Source organism: Scyliorhinus canicula, chromosome 8 (assembly GCF_902713615.1).
Source record: "Scyliorhinus canicula chromosome 8, sScyCan1.1, whole genome shotgun sequence".
Classification (NCBI taxonomy): domain Eukaryota; kingdom Metazoa; phylum Chordata; class Chondrichthyes; order Carcharhiniformes; family Scyliorhinidae; genus Scyliorhinus; species Scyliorhinus canicula.
Genome location: NC_052153.1, coordinates 126,150,756 through 126,167,037, shown reverse-complemented (window position 1 = coordinate 126,167,037; position 16,282 = coordinate 126,150,756). Strand labels below are relative to the sequence as shown.

General features: G+C 45.5%; 1 protein-coding gene across 4 annotated transcripts in view; it reads right to left on the bottom strand.

The window, feature by feature from the left end:
* The window catches only part of chd1 (chromodomain helicase DNA binding protein 1), a 258,853-nt gene that overhangs the window by 148,856 nt on the left and 93,715 nt on the right, over positions 1 to 16,282 (bottom strand). For all 4 annotated transcript variants that reach the window (XM_038805193.1, XM_038805194.1, XM_038805195.1 and 1 more), the window contains exons 3-5: positions 7,783 to 7,993; positions 7,249 to 7,353; positions 3,712 to 3,785 (exon numbers count right to left, since the gene is read on the bottom strand). In XM_038805193.1, the coding sequence (XP_038661121.1) occupies positions 3,712 to 3,785; positions 7,249 to 7,353; positions 7,783 to 7,993 (390 nt within the window). The remainder of the gene's footprint in view (positions 1 to 3,711; positions 3,786 to 7,248; positions 7,354 to 7,782; positions 7,994 to 16,282) is intronic.

Here is a 16,282-nt window from a genome sequence, read left to right as displayed (position 1 = left end):
GATGGTGAAGCAGGATAAGGTCAATGAGGCATTCAAGACCTTCTACCAGGAGCTGTAAACCTCCAAGCCCCACCAGGGGACTTGAGGATGAAGCAGTTCCTCAATAGATGGGACATGCCAGTCGTGGGGGAGGATAGGAGACGGGGCCTGGAAGCACCACTAGAACTGGGAGAAGTCAAGGGCAGCATGGTGGCACAGTGGTTAGCATTGCTGCCTCTCGGCGCTGAGGTCCCAGGTTCGATCCTGGCTCTGAGTCACTGTCTGTGTGGAGTTTGCGCATTCTCACAGTATTTGCATGGGTTTCACCCTCACAACCCAAAAGATGTGCAGGGTAGGTGGATTGGCCACGCTAAATTGTCACCTCAATTGAAAAAAATGAATTGGGTACACAATTGGGGGAAAAAAGAACTAGAAGTCATGCTGAGTATCAGCTCCATCCTGCAGGGAAGGCAACAGGACCGGGCGGTTTCTCAGTGGACTTCGACAAAAGATTTGCGACAGCACTGACCTCGCACCTGCAGATGTTCATAGATTCACTGGCAAGGCACACCTTCCTGCCTGCACTAGCACAAGCCACAGTCTCGCTGATAGCTAAGAAAGACAAAGGCCCAACAGAATGCGGTTCCTACAGACACATATCACTGCTAAACGCAGATGCGAAAATACTGGCTAACATACTAGCCAAAAAGGCTGCGTGCCAGAGGTGAAAGCAGAAGACCAGGCGGCTTTGTCAAGGGTATACAGCTAACATCAAACATCAGGTGATTGCTGAATGTGATCATGACCCCACCCGGCGAGAGAACACCTGAGGTAATCGTCTCCTTGGACGCAAAAACAGCCTTTGACAGAGTCGAATGGAAGTAGTTTATAGAGGTACTGGGGCGGTTTGGGCTTGGAACAGGGTTCACCGCCTGGGTGAAACTCCTGTACAACGTTCTCACAGTGAGTGTACGGACAAATACCACCAGCTCCAAGTACTTTCAGCTGCACAGATGCACAAGGAGGGAACTTGCAAAGGAGAGGGCCAGAGCTGGAAGGGTTGCCTTTTAAACAGGCCCAACACGAACTACGGTACACATCAAAAACTTCCTACGAAGGGAAACGAGGACGTATCCACAACCACCACAGCAATCATTGCTAGAGGACCGGCTGGACACTGACATCCCAGAGAAAGGGAACTGTAGTGACACGTATGGGCGACTGCCAAAGGGGGGCCAACACCCAACTGAAAATGAAATGAAATGAAATGAAAAAAAATGAAATGAAATGAAATGAAAAATGAAAATCGCTTATTGTCACGAGTAGGCTTCAATGAAGTTACTGTGAAAAGCCCCTAGTCGCCACATTCCGGCGCCTGTCCGGGGAGGCTGGTACGGGAATCGAACCGTGCTGCTGACCCGCTTGGTCTGCTTTAAAAGCCAGCGATTTAGCCTTGTGAGCTAAACCAGCCCCTGTACGAAACGAGCAAGAAGTGGGAGGACAACTTGGGGTTTGAAATAGGGTGGGGACTCTGGAGCGAAGTACTGCACGGTCAACTCCACCTCCACATGCGCAAGGCTAAGCCTAATGCAGCTAAAGGTGGTACACAGAGTCCACTTAACCAGAACCCGAATGAGCAGGTTTTTCCTGGAGGTGGAGGACAAATGCAAATGGTGCCAAGGAGGCCCAGTAAACCATGCCACAAGTTCTTGTCCCAGACTAGCTGGGTTTTGAACAGCCTTCTTCGAGGCAATGTCCAAGGTGGTGAGGGTGGAGCCCTGCCCAAGAGTGGCAGTCTTTGGGTTATCAGCACAGCCAGATCCCTTCATTGGAAGGAGGGCCGACGCCCTTGCCTCCTTAATCGTTCGTCGGAGAATCCTGCTAGTCTGGCAATCAGCAGCAGCACCCAAAGCTGCAGACTGGCTGCCAACCTATCGGAAGTGTCGAAAATTAAATTTGCCATCCGAGGGTCAGAGGAGGGCTTCCACAAAACTTGGGAACCATTCACTCGGTTCTTCCACGACCTGTTTGCAGCCAACAACTAAGAACTAAAAGAACAGGAGAAGGTAGCCACAACACAACAAGGAAGGGACAGGGGGGCATAGAACTCAACCACGCGTGGCCTTGGTGCAGAGGAAACAGCCAGAACAAAATAAAAAATTGTGGAACGAACAGGAAATCGCGACCACAACTGTAAATAATGTAAGAAAAAGAACAACAATGTATGTAAATAATTGAAATTGATGTACGTGTAAATATTTTTCTTTATCCACTGTCTCCTACTGTTTGTCCACACTTATCTCCTTGTTTTGTACACCACAAAAAGCTCTATACATTTTTCAAAAAGTAGATACAGTCATGAGTGCACTGAAGCACTGGCAACACAGAAACAAAGATTGCATTGAGGAGTGATTGGGGGTGGGAAACGAAAAAAAGAGGGACAGAATCAAGACAGCCACCAGAGAGCAATCAAGCACGTGGAAGAACCAGATGGCAAAGAGGGAGGGAGAGAGAGAGGGAGGGAGAGAGAGAGAGAGAGGGAGGGAGAGAGAGAGAGAGAGAGGGAGGGAGAGAGAGAGAGAGGGAGGGAGGGAGAGAGAGAGGAAGGGAGGGAGGGAGGGAGAGAGGGAGGGAGGGAGGGAGGGAGGGAGAGAGGGAGGGAGGGAGGGAGGGAGGGAGGGAGGGAGGGCGAGAGGGAGGGAGGGCGAGAGGGAGGGAGGGAGGGCGAGAGGGAGGGAGGGAGGGCGCGAGGGGGGGAGGGAGGGCGAGAGGGGGGGGCGAGAGGGGGAGGGCGAGAGGGGGAGGGCGAGAGGGGGAGGGCGAGAGGGGGAGGGCGAGAGGGGGAGGGCGAGAGGGGGAGGGCGAGAGGGGGAGGGCGAGAGGGGGAGGGCGAGAGGGGGAGGGCGAGAGGGGGAGGGCGAGAGGGGAGGGCGAGAGGGGGAGGGCGAGAGGGGGAGGGCGAGAGGGGAGGGCGAGAGGGGGAGGGCGAGAGGGGGAGGGCGAGAGGGGGAGGGCGAGAGGGGGAGGGCGAGAGGGGGAGGGCGAGAGGGGGAGGGCGAGAGGGGGAGGGCGAGAGGGGGAGGGCGAGAGGGGGAGGGCGGAGAGGGGGAGGGCGAGAGGGGGAGGGCGAGAGGGGGAGGGCGAGAGGGGGAGGGCGAGAGGGGGAGGGCGAGAGGGGGAGGGCGAGAGGGGGAGGGCGAGAGGGGGAGGGCGAGAGGGGGAGGGCGAGAGGGGGAGGGCGAGAGGGGGAGGGCGAGAGGGGGAGGGCGAGAGGGGGAGGGCGAGAGGGGGAGGGCGAGAGGGGGAGGGCGAGAGGGGGAGGGCGAGAGGGGGAGGGCGAGAGGGGAGGGCGAGAGGGGGAGGGCGAGAGGGGGAGGGCGAGAGGGGGAGGGCGAGAGGGGGAGGGCGAAGGCGGGAGGGGGAGGGAGGGAGGGAGAGTACACACTGAAAAGAGCAAACAATGAACAGAGTGTACAGATGAATTGCTTTTCAGATGGCATGTACTTAGAGCAATGATCTTTGGAGACTGCATTCAATGTATCGTAGGAAATACTAATGATCTTTGTTTATATTCATTTGCCATTCTACTGTAAATCTCATTCAAAATTACTTTCTCCATACGCTGACTTCAGTAAACTTCCTTCAAACATGCTATCCTAAGAACATGCCATCTGTGAAAAATAATAAAAGCCACAATTAACCATAAACAAAGCAATTGAAATATTGGCTTACTCTCTGCGTTTCACATGTTTAGCAGTGTTCTCAGAGGACGAATCGTCATCAGAATCTTCACTGCTTGATGATTCCTGTTGAAACGAAGTACAACGATAAATAAACCTGTTCAAATGTACTAAGCTCACCGTGCAAAAAGATTTTATAAACAAATGTGGAGTCAATGTCACTTTCACAAATATAAATTATACTGCAAAATGACAACACAACATATACACACTCACTTTTCATGGGAGGCGGGGACATCTTTTATTGCAAGTTCCAAAAGAATAATTTTAATGAATTGGTAGAGGTTAGATGCCAAATCTATAGTTTATGTATTTAACAATGGGATCCAGTAGAAAAGCATCAAATTTAAATCAAATTTGATTCACCTTTATCCATGATGTGGAGATGCCGGCGTTGGATTGGGGTGAGCACAGCAAAAAGTCTTACAACACCAGGTTAATTTCAACAGGTTTATTTCAACTCACTAGCTTTCGGAGCACAGCTCCTTCCTCAGGTGAATTCTGGGGACTCACCATTCAATGGTGCTGGACTTTAACCTAGTGTTGTAAGACTTCTTACTTTATCCACAGCAATTACTATTCGGTATATTTCATTTTATTTTAAATATAAATTTAAAGTGCGCAATTCATTTTTTCCCCCTATTAAGGAGCAGTTTAACATGACCAATCCTCCTAACTGCACACCTTTGGGTTGCGAGAGTGAGACCCAGGCAGGCATGGGGAGAAAGTACAAATTCCCGTCCTCCACTATTTGGTATATTTCAAAATCAATTTCTATGCACGATCACACTGCAGAATTAAACTATAATGGAATTTGAAAAATTATCAAAATTTAACAGCTGTAACCAAAATCTTGAAAAAATTTAACAATACGGGGATGGCAAAATCTACCGAGTCTCTGTTTGCTAACATTAGAGGTATGCTGAGTAGGCAAGCGAGATATTTCATGGCATTTCAAGATAAATTCGCATTGTTTACATCTTGACCGTTTGTAAAATTAGATATCAAACTATTATCAGACTATGTTGTCTCTCAGAGAACCACTACAAATGCTCTGAGGACACAAATTCAAACCCCACCACAATGGCTGGTGGGATTTAAATTCAATTAATAAATCGTAAATCTGGAACTGAAAGCTAGTCTCAGTCATGGTGACCATGAAACTATCATGAATTGCTGTAAAAACCATCTGGTTCACTTCACGAAAGGAAATCGGCCGACATGTGACTCCAGACCCACAGACTCTTAACTGCCCTCTGAAATGGCCTAGCAAGCCACTCATTTTAAGGGACAACAAATGCTGACCACATCCCATAAAGAATAAATAGAAATAAAAAGAAAGATTTCCAGTTGCGTTCATAACTCCTTTATTATACCTGGTATTAGATACCACTCTAATTGCAAATGAAAGGAGGGCAAGATGCTTATATTTTTCACAAGAAATAAATTAGCGTGGTCCCATTGACTGATGATTTCAAAAAAAGAGGGAGACAGAAAGCCGAAAACTACAGGCCAGTTAACAACTTAAAATCTGTTGTTAAGAGAATGTTGGAAACTGTATCTGAAGGAAGCTATAAGCAGGTCACTTGGAAAGATTCAAAGGTAATCACGCAAAGTCAAGATGGTTTTGTGTAAAGCAAATAATATTTAACTAACTTATTGGAGTTCTTTGAGGAATTAACGTGCTGTGGACAAAGGTGGATGTAATGTACATCGATTTCCAGAAGGATTTGATAAACTGCCACATCAAAGGTTATTGCAGAAAATAAAAGCTCATGGTATACGGGGTAGCATATTGGCATGGTTAGAAGATTGACTGGCTAACAGGAAGCAGAGAGTAGGCATGAATGAGTCTTTTCAAACTGTCAAGATATAATGAGTGATGTGTCACAGGGATCAGTGCTGGGATCTCAAATGTTGAGTTTATATAGGGCAGCACGGTAGCATAGCGGTTAGCACTAGCGGTTAGCACTAGTGGTTAGCACAAATGCTTCACAGCTCCAGGGTCCCAGGTTCGAATCCCGGCTCGGGTCACTGTGTGTGGAGTCTGCACGTTCTCCCAGTGTGTGCGTGGGTTTCCTCCGAGGTGCTCCGGTTTCCTCCCACAGTCCAAAGTTGTGCAGGTTAGGTGGATTGGCCATGCTAAATTGCCCTTAGGGTCCAAATCGCCCTTAGTGTTAGGTGGGGTTACTGGGTTATGGGGATAGGGTGGAGGTATGGGCTTGGGTAAGGTGCTCTTTCCAAGAGCCGGTGCAGACTTGATGGGCCGAATGGCCTCCTTCTGCACTGTAAATTCTATGAAATATAAATGACTTGCATAAATCTGTGCAGAGTCTGCAAGTTCTCCCTAACTCTGCATGGGCTTCCTCCCACAAGTCCCAAAAGACATGCTGTTAGGTGAATTGGACATTCTGAATTCTCCCTCTATGTTACAGATGCCGGAATGTGGCGACTAGGGGCTATTCACAGTAACAGCATTGCAGTATTAATGTAAGCCTACTTATGACAATAAAGACTATTATTATAAAGGAGTGAAGGGATGATTGCTAAATTTGCTGATGACACAAAGATAGGTAGGAAAGTAAGTTGTGAAGAGAACATGAGGAGGCTACAAAAAGATATAGGTTAAGTTAATGGACAAAGATCTGGCAAATGGCAGTTTAATGTGGGAAAATGTAAGATGTTCCATTTTGGCAGAAATATAAACAAAGCAGATAATGTAAATGGTGAAAGATGGTAGAACCCTAAGGTGCAGAGGAACCCGGTCATCTTGTAGGGAGGTTATGCTTCAGCTGCACAAGGCATTGGAGAGACCACATCTGGAATATTGTATACTGTATTTGTCACCTTATTTATGGAAGGATGTAAACGCAGTTCAGAGGTTTACCAGGCATGTGCGGGTTGGCTTATGAGGAAAGGTTGGACAGGCTAGACTTGTATCCACTTGAATTTAGAAGAGTAAAGAGGCGACATGATTGAAACAACAATCCTGAAGGGTCTTGACAGGGTGGATGCGGCGAGGATCTTTCCTTTTTGGGAAAATCTAGAACTAGGGGGTCACTGTTTAAAAATAAGAGATTGCCCATTTAAAACAGAGATGAAGTGTAATTTTGTTCTCTCAGGAGTGTCACGCTTTGGAACTCTCTTCCTGAAAAGGTGATGGCAGCAGATCTTTGAATGTGTTTAAGGCAGAGGCGGGTAGATTCTTGGGAATCAAAACGATGATAGCTTATTGGGAGAAGACGGGATGCAGATTTGAGGTTACAATCAGATCAGTCATGATCCTACCAAATGGTGGAACAGGATAGAGGGACTGAATGGCCTTCTCTTGCTCTTTGTTCATATGATTTGATAATCAATTTGAATTGAATGATTCCGCTTCAATGTAAACTCCCAGGTTTTCTATGTTATATTGCTACAATCACATTGCTGTATTAAGCTCATGTTGTTAGTCTTATCACAGTTCAATAACTGTCTGCTCCAGCGAATAAAAAGCCTCTCAGTCACTAATTTTAATCACATTTCAAACCTCTGAACTGTTGTTTGAAGAAAGGTGTTGCTGTTGTAGTTGTTGCTGCTTCCTCATCATGGCAGATCGCTGCACAGCTAAAATACTTGGATTGGATTTCCAAAACTGCAACAGAACAGGGGAAGAGGGTTAAAATCCAAAACATGCATTCATGATCCAAACCCTCAAGGCCAAATCACTGACTGTCTTTATAGGTTCTTGATTAGTAAGTGGACCAGGTGTAATGGGGAGAATGGGGATGAGAAAAATATTAGCCATGATTGAATGGCAGAGCAGACCCGATGGGCCAAGTAGTCTAATTCTGCTCCTATATCTTACTAGCAATCTAAAGTTTAATACAAACAATTAAAGTGTTCTTTTTTCCAATTAAGTGATATTTTCTGACCAAATGTAGTGTTATTTTTTTGTGTCAAACAGATAACATTGTGCAGAGTTCTAATGACTGAGATATGTCAATTGCAATTTCGAGAACCATTTCTTAAAATCAAAATCAAAACAAATCTGAATCAGTTACACAAGACTTATTGTATTCACCTCTGCTCCATCAGTTTTTGGAACTTTGTTCTCAACTGTTCGTTTTCCTCTGGATGAAGACGTGTTACTTTCTGATCCAGATGAATCAGAATCAGATTGGCTTCCCGAGTCTGATCCGCTATCAGAGTCACTGGAGTCATTGCTATCTGATTGGCTGCTGCTTCCATCACTGCTACTCCCAGAACTTGAACCAGATTCCTTGTCTGACTGGCTGAAAAGAAAATTGAGTTTTACTAATGCAGATCAGCGCGTACACATAACTTGACCAAATCTTCTCTACTATTAAACTGCACTACTACTATAAAATAGATTTCTGCAAACAGGTTTGGAAACAAGAACAAAATGTATATTCATATAACATAGATAAACAACTCAATGTGTTTCACAGGAGTGTAAATCAGAGAGAAACTGACAGAGCTAAAGGAGGAGATGCCAGATCAGGTTAGCAAAAGTTTGGACAACGAGATAGCTAGCTTCAAGGAGAATGTTAAATGCGAAAGAGGTAGTGTGTGTGTGTTGCGGGGGGGGGGGGGGGGGGGGGGGAGAGAGAAGAGAGAGAGAGAGAGAGAGAGGAGAGAGAGAGAGAGAGAGAGGAGAGAAGAGAAAGAGAGAGATAGGAGAGAGAGAGAAAGAGAGCGAGAAGGTTCAGGTGGAGTTAGGGAAAAGAATTCCAGGAATTAGAGGCTGACTGCCTGAAGACACACTCATCAATGGTGGAGTGAAAGAAGGGATGTCAAAGATGACAAAGCTGGAGGAAAACAGAGCTAGAGAAGGGTTATGGGAAGTTATAAAAATAGTGAGGAGAGATTTGAACACAAGGAGAATAATTTTTAAAGTCATGGTGTTCCCGGGTGAGGAACCGATATGTCAATTAGCATAGGTGCGGTTGGTGAACAGGACTTAAATATATGGAGTGTGGAAGATCGATGTTGGTCATAACTGGACGGAATATGTGGCGCGGAGTAAAGAAAATAACCGCAGTTTTCCCAATGTTTAGAAGCATCATTGCATCCAGGACTGGATATCAGAGACGCAATCTGAAACACAGAGGCAGTGAAGAGAGTCATCAGTATACACACATGATGGTGGGGCGCCACATTCAGAAGAAGTCGGAGCGGGTCCAGAATAATGCAGGCTGGAAAGAGAAACCATTGCCAAGGGGAAGGGGTGCGACACGGTAGCATAGTGGTTAGCACTATTGCTTCACAGCTCCAGGGTCCCAGGTTCGATTCCCGGCTTGGGTCACTCTTTGTGCAGAGCCTGCACGTTCTCCTAGTGTTTGCGTGGGTTTCCTCCGGGTGCTCCGGTTTCCTCCCACAGCCTAAAGATGTGCAGGTTAGGTGGATTGGCCATCCTAAATTGTCCCTTAGGTGTCCAAAATGTGTAGCTTAGGTTAAGGGGTTATCGGGATAGGGCAGCTGAGTGGGTTTGGGTGGAGTACTCTTTCAGAGGGTTGGTGTAGACTCAATGGGCCGAATGGCCTCCTTCTGCACTGTAAATTTTATGAAGATTCTCTGGCTACGACAAAATAGGTAAAGAGTGGAACCACTCCCAAGACAGTCATCCATTCCCTGCAATGCCAAAGCCCAAATTACATGGAAAGCATACTTTTTCACTTATTTAACCATGTTAATTCCTCAGCTTATACCAAAGAAAATGTTAAAACCTACTGTCGATACACTTTTCTCTGCCTCTCTGTGCCTTATGACACTGTTTTTCTTCCTTTGAAACACCTACAAACATTAGAATTAGGAGTAGGTCATTCAGTCCCTCAAGTCTGCTCTGCCATTTGATACGACCATGGTTGATCTGATTGTGACTTCAACTATACTTGCCTACCTAGCCCATACAACATTCAATTCCCTTGTCAATCAACAATCTATCTAACTCAGGTTTCAAAATATTCAATGACCATGTCGCCACTGATCTCTGGTCCAATGGGAAAGCCTTATTCTTAAAACTGTCCTCGTTCTAATCTCTCCCATAAGGGGGCAACATCCCCTCACATACAGCCTTGTCAAGCACCCTCCGGATCTTTTATGTTTCAATAAGATCACTTCTTATTCTTCTAAACGCCAATGGATACAGGCCTAACCTATCCAACCTTTTCTCATAAGATAACCTCTTCATTGTAGGAATCAGTCGAGTGACCTCTCTCTGAACTACTTCGAATGTAATTACATCCTAACTATGGAAACCAAAGCTGCAGTGTACTCCAAACGTGGTCTCAAAGTTCTGTACAATTGCAGCAAAACATCCCTTCTTTTGCATTCCATTCCCTTTAAAATAAACACCAACATTCCATTTCTCTTCCTAATCACTTGCTTCACCTGCATATATTTTTATGACACATGTGCCAGGACATCCAGATATCTCTGTACCGCAGAGTTCTGCAATCTCTCTCCATTTAAATAATACCACTGCCAAAGTGCACACGCTCATGTTTTGTGGATACATATACTGCACTGTAATTAATCATTATTTTTAAATATTAAAGCTGTTTCAGGTCTTTTCTCCCCCCCAAAGGTATGGGAAACTAAGCAATCTTATTTTTAAAAATTGGAATTTTTCAACTTCAAGCTTGTTTCCAATTATGTATACTCCTCTCTTGCCCATGAGGCAGGGCAGGGTGGGGCAGTACGGTGGCACGGCGGTTAGCATTGCTGCCTCACAGCCCCAGGGACCCGGGTTCGATTCCAGCCTTGGGTGACTGTGTGTGGAGTTTGCCTTTCCTCCCTGTGCATGGGTTTCCTCCAGGTACTCTGGTTTCCTCCCACTGTCCAAAAATATGCAGGGTAGGTGGATTTGTGCTAAATTGCCCCTTTGTGTCCAAAAGGTTAGGTGGGGTTACTGCGTTACGGGAATAGGGTGGAGGCGTGGGCTTAAGTAGGGTGCTCTTTCCAAAGGGCCGGTGCAGACTCGATGGGCCGAATTGCTCCCTTCTGCACTGTTGATTCTCTGATTAAGCGCATCAAGCTTTTAGCCTAGTACCTGCCATTATAACATATGGAAACAAATGAAAAAACTATTAGGATGGTGAACTTGCCAGACATTTGGATAAATGCTCTGCATTCCCTAATCTTTGTAACCATCATTGGTTTCAATACTACTTCATATAATTCATGAATTGTATATTTACCTTTAATCACTTGTATACATGAAATCCAAACCTTCCACCATATTAATTTATAATGGTATTATTTATCTTTAAACCTTAATATTGTTACTTGCACTGGCAAATATGATCCCAATTTTACATTTAAGTGGTACTAATTTTGTGTAAAAGCTTTTCTTTCTGCCAGTTAATTTTCCCTTGCAGCTCCCAAATCAGGATAATTTCACAATTATGCACGGCCATATGTTATAAAATAGCGCTAATGTTCCATTCATCAATGAAAATGAAATGAAAATCGCTTATTGCCACGAGTAGGCTTCAATGAAGTTACTGTGAAAAGCCCCTAGTCGCCACATTCCGGCGCCTGTCCGGGAAGGCTGGTACGGGAATCGAACCGTGCTGCTGGCCTGCTTTAAAAGCCAGTGATTTAGCCTGGTGAGCGAAACCAGCTGAAGTTAAACATAACTTGTATGTGGTCAGCACGGTAGCACAAGTGGATAGCACTGTGTCTTCACAGCGCCAGGGTCCCAGGTTCGATTCCCTGCACTGTCTGCACGTTCTCCCTGTGTCTGCATGAGTTTCCTCCAGGTGCTCCGGTTTCCTCCCATACTCCAAAGACGTGCATGTTAGATGGATTGGCCATGATAAATTGCCCTTAGTGAGCAAAAAGGTTAAGAGGGATTATTGGGTTACGGTGTAGCCATCTGGGATGGCCACTTACAATAAGAAACTTGGACGGTCACAAAGCATAACGGGAAAAATGGGCAATGTAAGGTTCAGGCAGGTTCAGAGCCTGAATGTATATTTGAGAGTGAAGAATCCAGACAGCATCAAAACCCCCAACCGAATAGCATTTTGATGGCCCATCTCCGTACGACAAAAGACTGATACTTGAGCAACCGATACAATCCCAGACATTTCGGCGCCACTCCCTGTATTCAGGAAACATCAACAACAGGATCAATGACCGCTTAGGATACGCCCGGCCATCAAGACACCCGCCCCTTTATTGGCTCAAATCAAATACAGTGATCAAGAACTACCCAATTAATGGGGTCTAAACAGAAGGACCGCCCAAAAGAGCGCGAAACTCCCCAAGGATAAAGAGCGAGACCCCCATGCGTTCAATCTCTCTTGGACCTGACATTTCCGGCAACGTCTACCTCCAATTGCAGTACCACCAGAAGCAAGTTTAAGTTCAACGCCCGCTACCAGACAGATGAGCCCAGCTTAGCAGCAGTTACTTCTCCAGACCCGATAGATCCAGATTCGAACAAAGGCTACTGTTCCTCTGACCTAAGCCGGGTGCCTGAAGTTAAGTACAGGTTGTCATAGTTGACAGGTGTAGTTTAAGTAGTCGTGTCTATGTTGCATGATAATTGTGTGTGTAAATAAAGTACCCTTGATCTTGAACTAATTAACTGGTGTTTGGCTCTTTGATCGATACCCGGTTGAACCTTGTGGTGGTATCATTTGATACCTGGCGACTCTGAGCAATACAATAGCGATATCTAAAGAAAGAAGGGCAACCTTATTGATTGCCATATTCATAGCAGGTCACAAAAGGCAACAACGGGGATAGAGTGGATGTGAGGGCTTAAGTGGGTCGGTGCAGACTCGATGGGCCGAATGGCCTCCTTCTGCACTGTATGTTCTATGCCAAGATGTGGAAAGAATAAGTTAACTTGCACTGATACAGCACATTATGACATTCCTCAGGATGTCCCAAAATGATTCACATCTAATTTATTACTTCTTTTGTCTTTATAAAAGATAGTGGCCGCCCTTGGTGCCTAGACACCAACTGTTATATCTGAGTGTCAACCAGCTGGTGAAAGAGGGTTGACTCTTTCACCTCCTGCAGGCTACCTGCCTGGCAAGAGACCAGTTGCTACAACCAACAAAGGCACTCGGCAGCTTCATATGCGGCGCTTGTAGCAGAATCTGCCTCTCAAGGATTGCCCTTCACAGTCAAAGGTGCACCAAGTGAAAACACACAATCAGAAATGGATTGTTTGCTGTGAGTCCCACCACCACTCATAGATGGAAAGGTGCCAACAGTCACCTGTTTTGAGATAATCACAGCAGCTAATATGCATGCAGCAAAGTCCCTTAAGCAGCAAGAGAAATAAACGGTCAGCTAATCCGCTTGACGTTCATTGGAGGAGGAATGATGGCCTTTAATTTCTTGAACAATGTCAGTAGGTTTCTACCTATATGTTAGGGTACACAAATCTCTTTTGGCCACCTCTCCCTTGCTGTTCAGTTGCTCCCATTAACACATTCTGCTAACTCACCGTTTGCCACTTGTCATCCCTTAATGGCAGCATTGATACTCCCCTTTGTCCATGACAAATTTGTCAATATCTCCTTTGCCCTGTCTTTTCCTGGTCTTTATTCTACCCCACCTCCTCCGCCGCCTTACAACGATATAATTCTTTAAATTTCTACCTTTATTCAGTTCTGTATACGGGTCATTTAGATCCGAAATGTTAACTCGGTTTCTCTCCACAGATGCTGCCAGGCCTGCTGAGTTTATCCAGTATTTTCTGTTTTCATTTTTGATTTCCAACATCCGCAGTATTTTAAAATCAACAAATTTTCTTTAAAAATATGCAAAAACAACTAATAAAGTATAGTTTTTTTCCCATCTTAAATCATGGGCTCAGAAAGGAAAAACTTAGTACTTACACCACATCAACTTGATACCATTTCAACACAAATTATTTTGCAAGATAAGCGGTCAAAGTTAATTAGCTTATTCAAAACTGACAATTAAAATGTCTGTCTTCAGTCACTTCAACAAGAACAATTTAGCACAAAGCACAAACATATTTTTGTGTACAGTAAGAAGTCTTACAACACCAGGTTAAAGTCCAACAGGTTTGTTTCAAACACGAGCTTTCGGAGCACGGCTCCTTCTTCAGGTGAATGGAAAGGCTTGTTCCAGAAATGTTTATATAGACACAGTCAGGGATGCCCGGAATGCGAGCACCTGCAGGCAATCAAATCATCAAAGATTTGATTGCCTGCAGGTGCTCGCATTCCGGGCATCCCTGACTGTGTCTATATAAACATTTCTGGAACAAGCCTTTCCATTCACCTGAAGAAGGAGCCGTGCTCCGAAAGCTCGTGTTTGAAACAAACCTGTTGGACTTTAACCTGGTGTTGTAAGACTTCTTACTGTGCTCACCCCAGTCCAACGCCGGCATCTCCACATCATATTTTTGTGTGATTGTGATTCATAATCCAATAATTTTTGAAGCATATTCACCATTATTACATAGCCAAACACAGCACACAAAATCTCACAGTAATAAATTAGGTAAATGATCAGTTAGCCTGATCTTGTGCTGTTGGTTGAGAGATACATGTTATGAATACTAGAAGGTGATTCACTGGCAATGAAACAGGGTTGAAGGACATAAACGGAATGTCTCATGCCAAAGACTGCATCCCAGACAGCGGTATGCTTCCTTGGTACCTGGACGTCGGGCTCAAGTCTGCAGAGAGGTGCAAGCCTGCAACCTTCTGACTTGAAGTAAAGGTTACAACTGAACAAGCTGACACTAAATGCCTGAAAGGGTGAAGATTTCTTTCATCTTCAGGAAAAGGGTTCCAAACCGGAAGATAAATAAAAGGCCCATCTCAATTGCTGCAAGGATGGAAACTAAAATACTGAAGTGGTTGAAACCACTTCACAGGAAGAGCACATTCACACAATTGAACAATAGCTTGTAAAGAAAAAAAGGAAATACACATCTATGACACATGGATTGCAACAGTGCAGCAAGACCAGTGTTTTTCAAAACAAATTTACCGGGACCCCCGCCGGCCGACCTACGGGACGCCCGGCGGCTGACTTTCCGGACCCACGCCACACAACCTTCGGGTGCCACGCCGCCCAATCTTCAGGAGCCATGCAACACACCTTTATTGCTTACCTTTAAAGCAACATGTGAGCTTGCCTGGTCCTCACAACCTCACTGGCTTTGTCATTCAATGTTACATTTCTGCTGAGGACTTCCGCTGACGATTTAAGTTCTTACTGCATCCTTTGAAAAAAATCAAGAGGTTTGTCCTCCAATTCACCATGCTTAGTCTTCAAATGCCTTTGATTTTTTGATGGGTTTAAACTTTCCTTTGCCGGTACTTCCCTGCATATAACACACATGGGCTTTTGCATCCTGATTTGCATTAGCAAAATTAACAATGCCAAGCTTCAAGAACAGTAAGAAGTCTTACAACACCAGGTTAAAGTCCAACAGGTTTGTTTCAAACACGAGCTTTCGGAGCACGGCTCCTTCTTCAGGTGAATGGAAAGGCTTGTTCCAGAAATGTTTATATAGACACAGTCAGAGATGCCCCGGAATGCGAGCACCTGCAGGCAATCAAATCATCAAAGATGCAGAGAGAGAGGTAACTCCAGGTTAAAGAGGTGTGAATTGTCCCAAGCCAGTTCAGTCGGTAGGCCTCTGCAAGTCCAGGCTTGTTGGTGGGGGCCGAATGTAATGCGACATGAATCCCAGATCCCGGTTGAGTCCGCATTCATGCGTGCGGAACTTAGCTATAAGTTTTTGCTCAGCAATTTTGCGTTGTCGCGTCTCCTGAAGGCCTCCTTGTAGAATGCTGACCCGGAGATCAGAGGCTGAATGTCCTTGACTGCTGAAGTGTTCCCCAACTGGAAGGGAACAGTCCTCGTCACAATGGATGTCTCGGCACTCTACACCAGCATCCCCCATGACGACGGCATTGCTGCAACAGCCTCAGTCCTCAACACCGACAACTGCCAATCTCCAGACGCAATTCTGCAACTCATCCGTTTCATTCTAGACCACAACGTCTTCACCTTCGACAACAAATTCTTCATCCAGACGCACGGAACAGCCATGGGGACCAAATTTGCACCTCAATATGCCAACATCTTCATGCACAAGTTTGAACAGGACTTCCTCACCACACAGGACTTTCAACCGATGCTATACACCAGATACATCGATGACATTTTTTTCCTTTGGACCCACGGCGAGACATCACTGAAACGACTACACGATGACCTCAATAAGTTCCATCCCACCATCAAACTCACCATGGACTATTCTCCAAATTCAGTTCCATTCTTGGACACACTCGTCTCCATCAAGGACGGTCACCTCAGCACCTCGCTTTACCGCAAGCCCACAGATAATCTCACGATGCTCCACTTCTCCAGCTTTCACCCGAAACACATTAAAGAAGCCATCCCCTATGGACAAGCCCTCCGTATACACAGGATCTGCTCAGACAAGGAGGAGCGCAACAGACACCTACAGGTACTGAAAGATGCCCTCGTACGAACGGGATATGGCGCTCGACTCATTGATCGACAGTTCCACCGCGCCACAG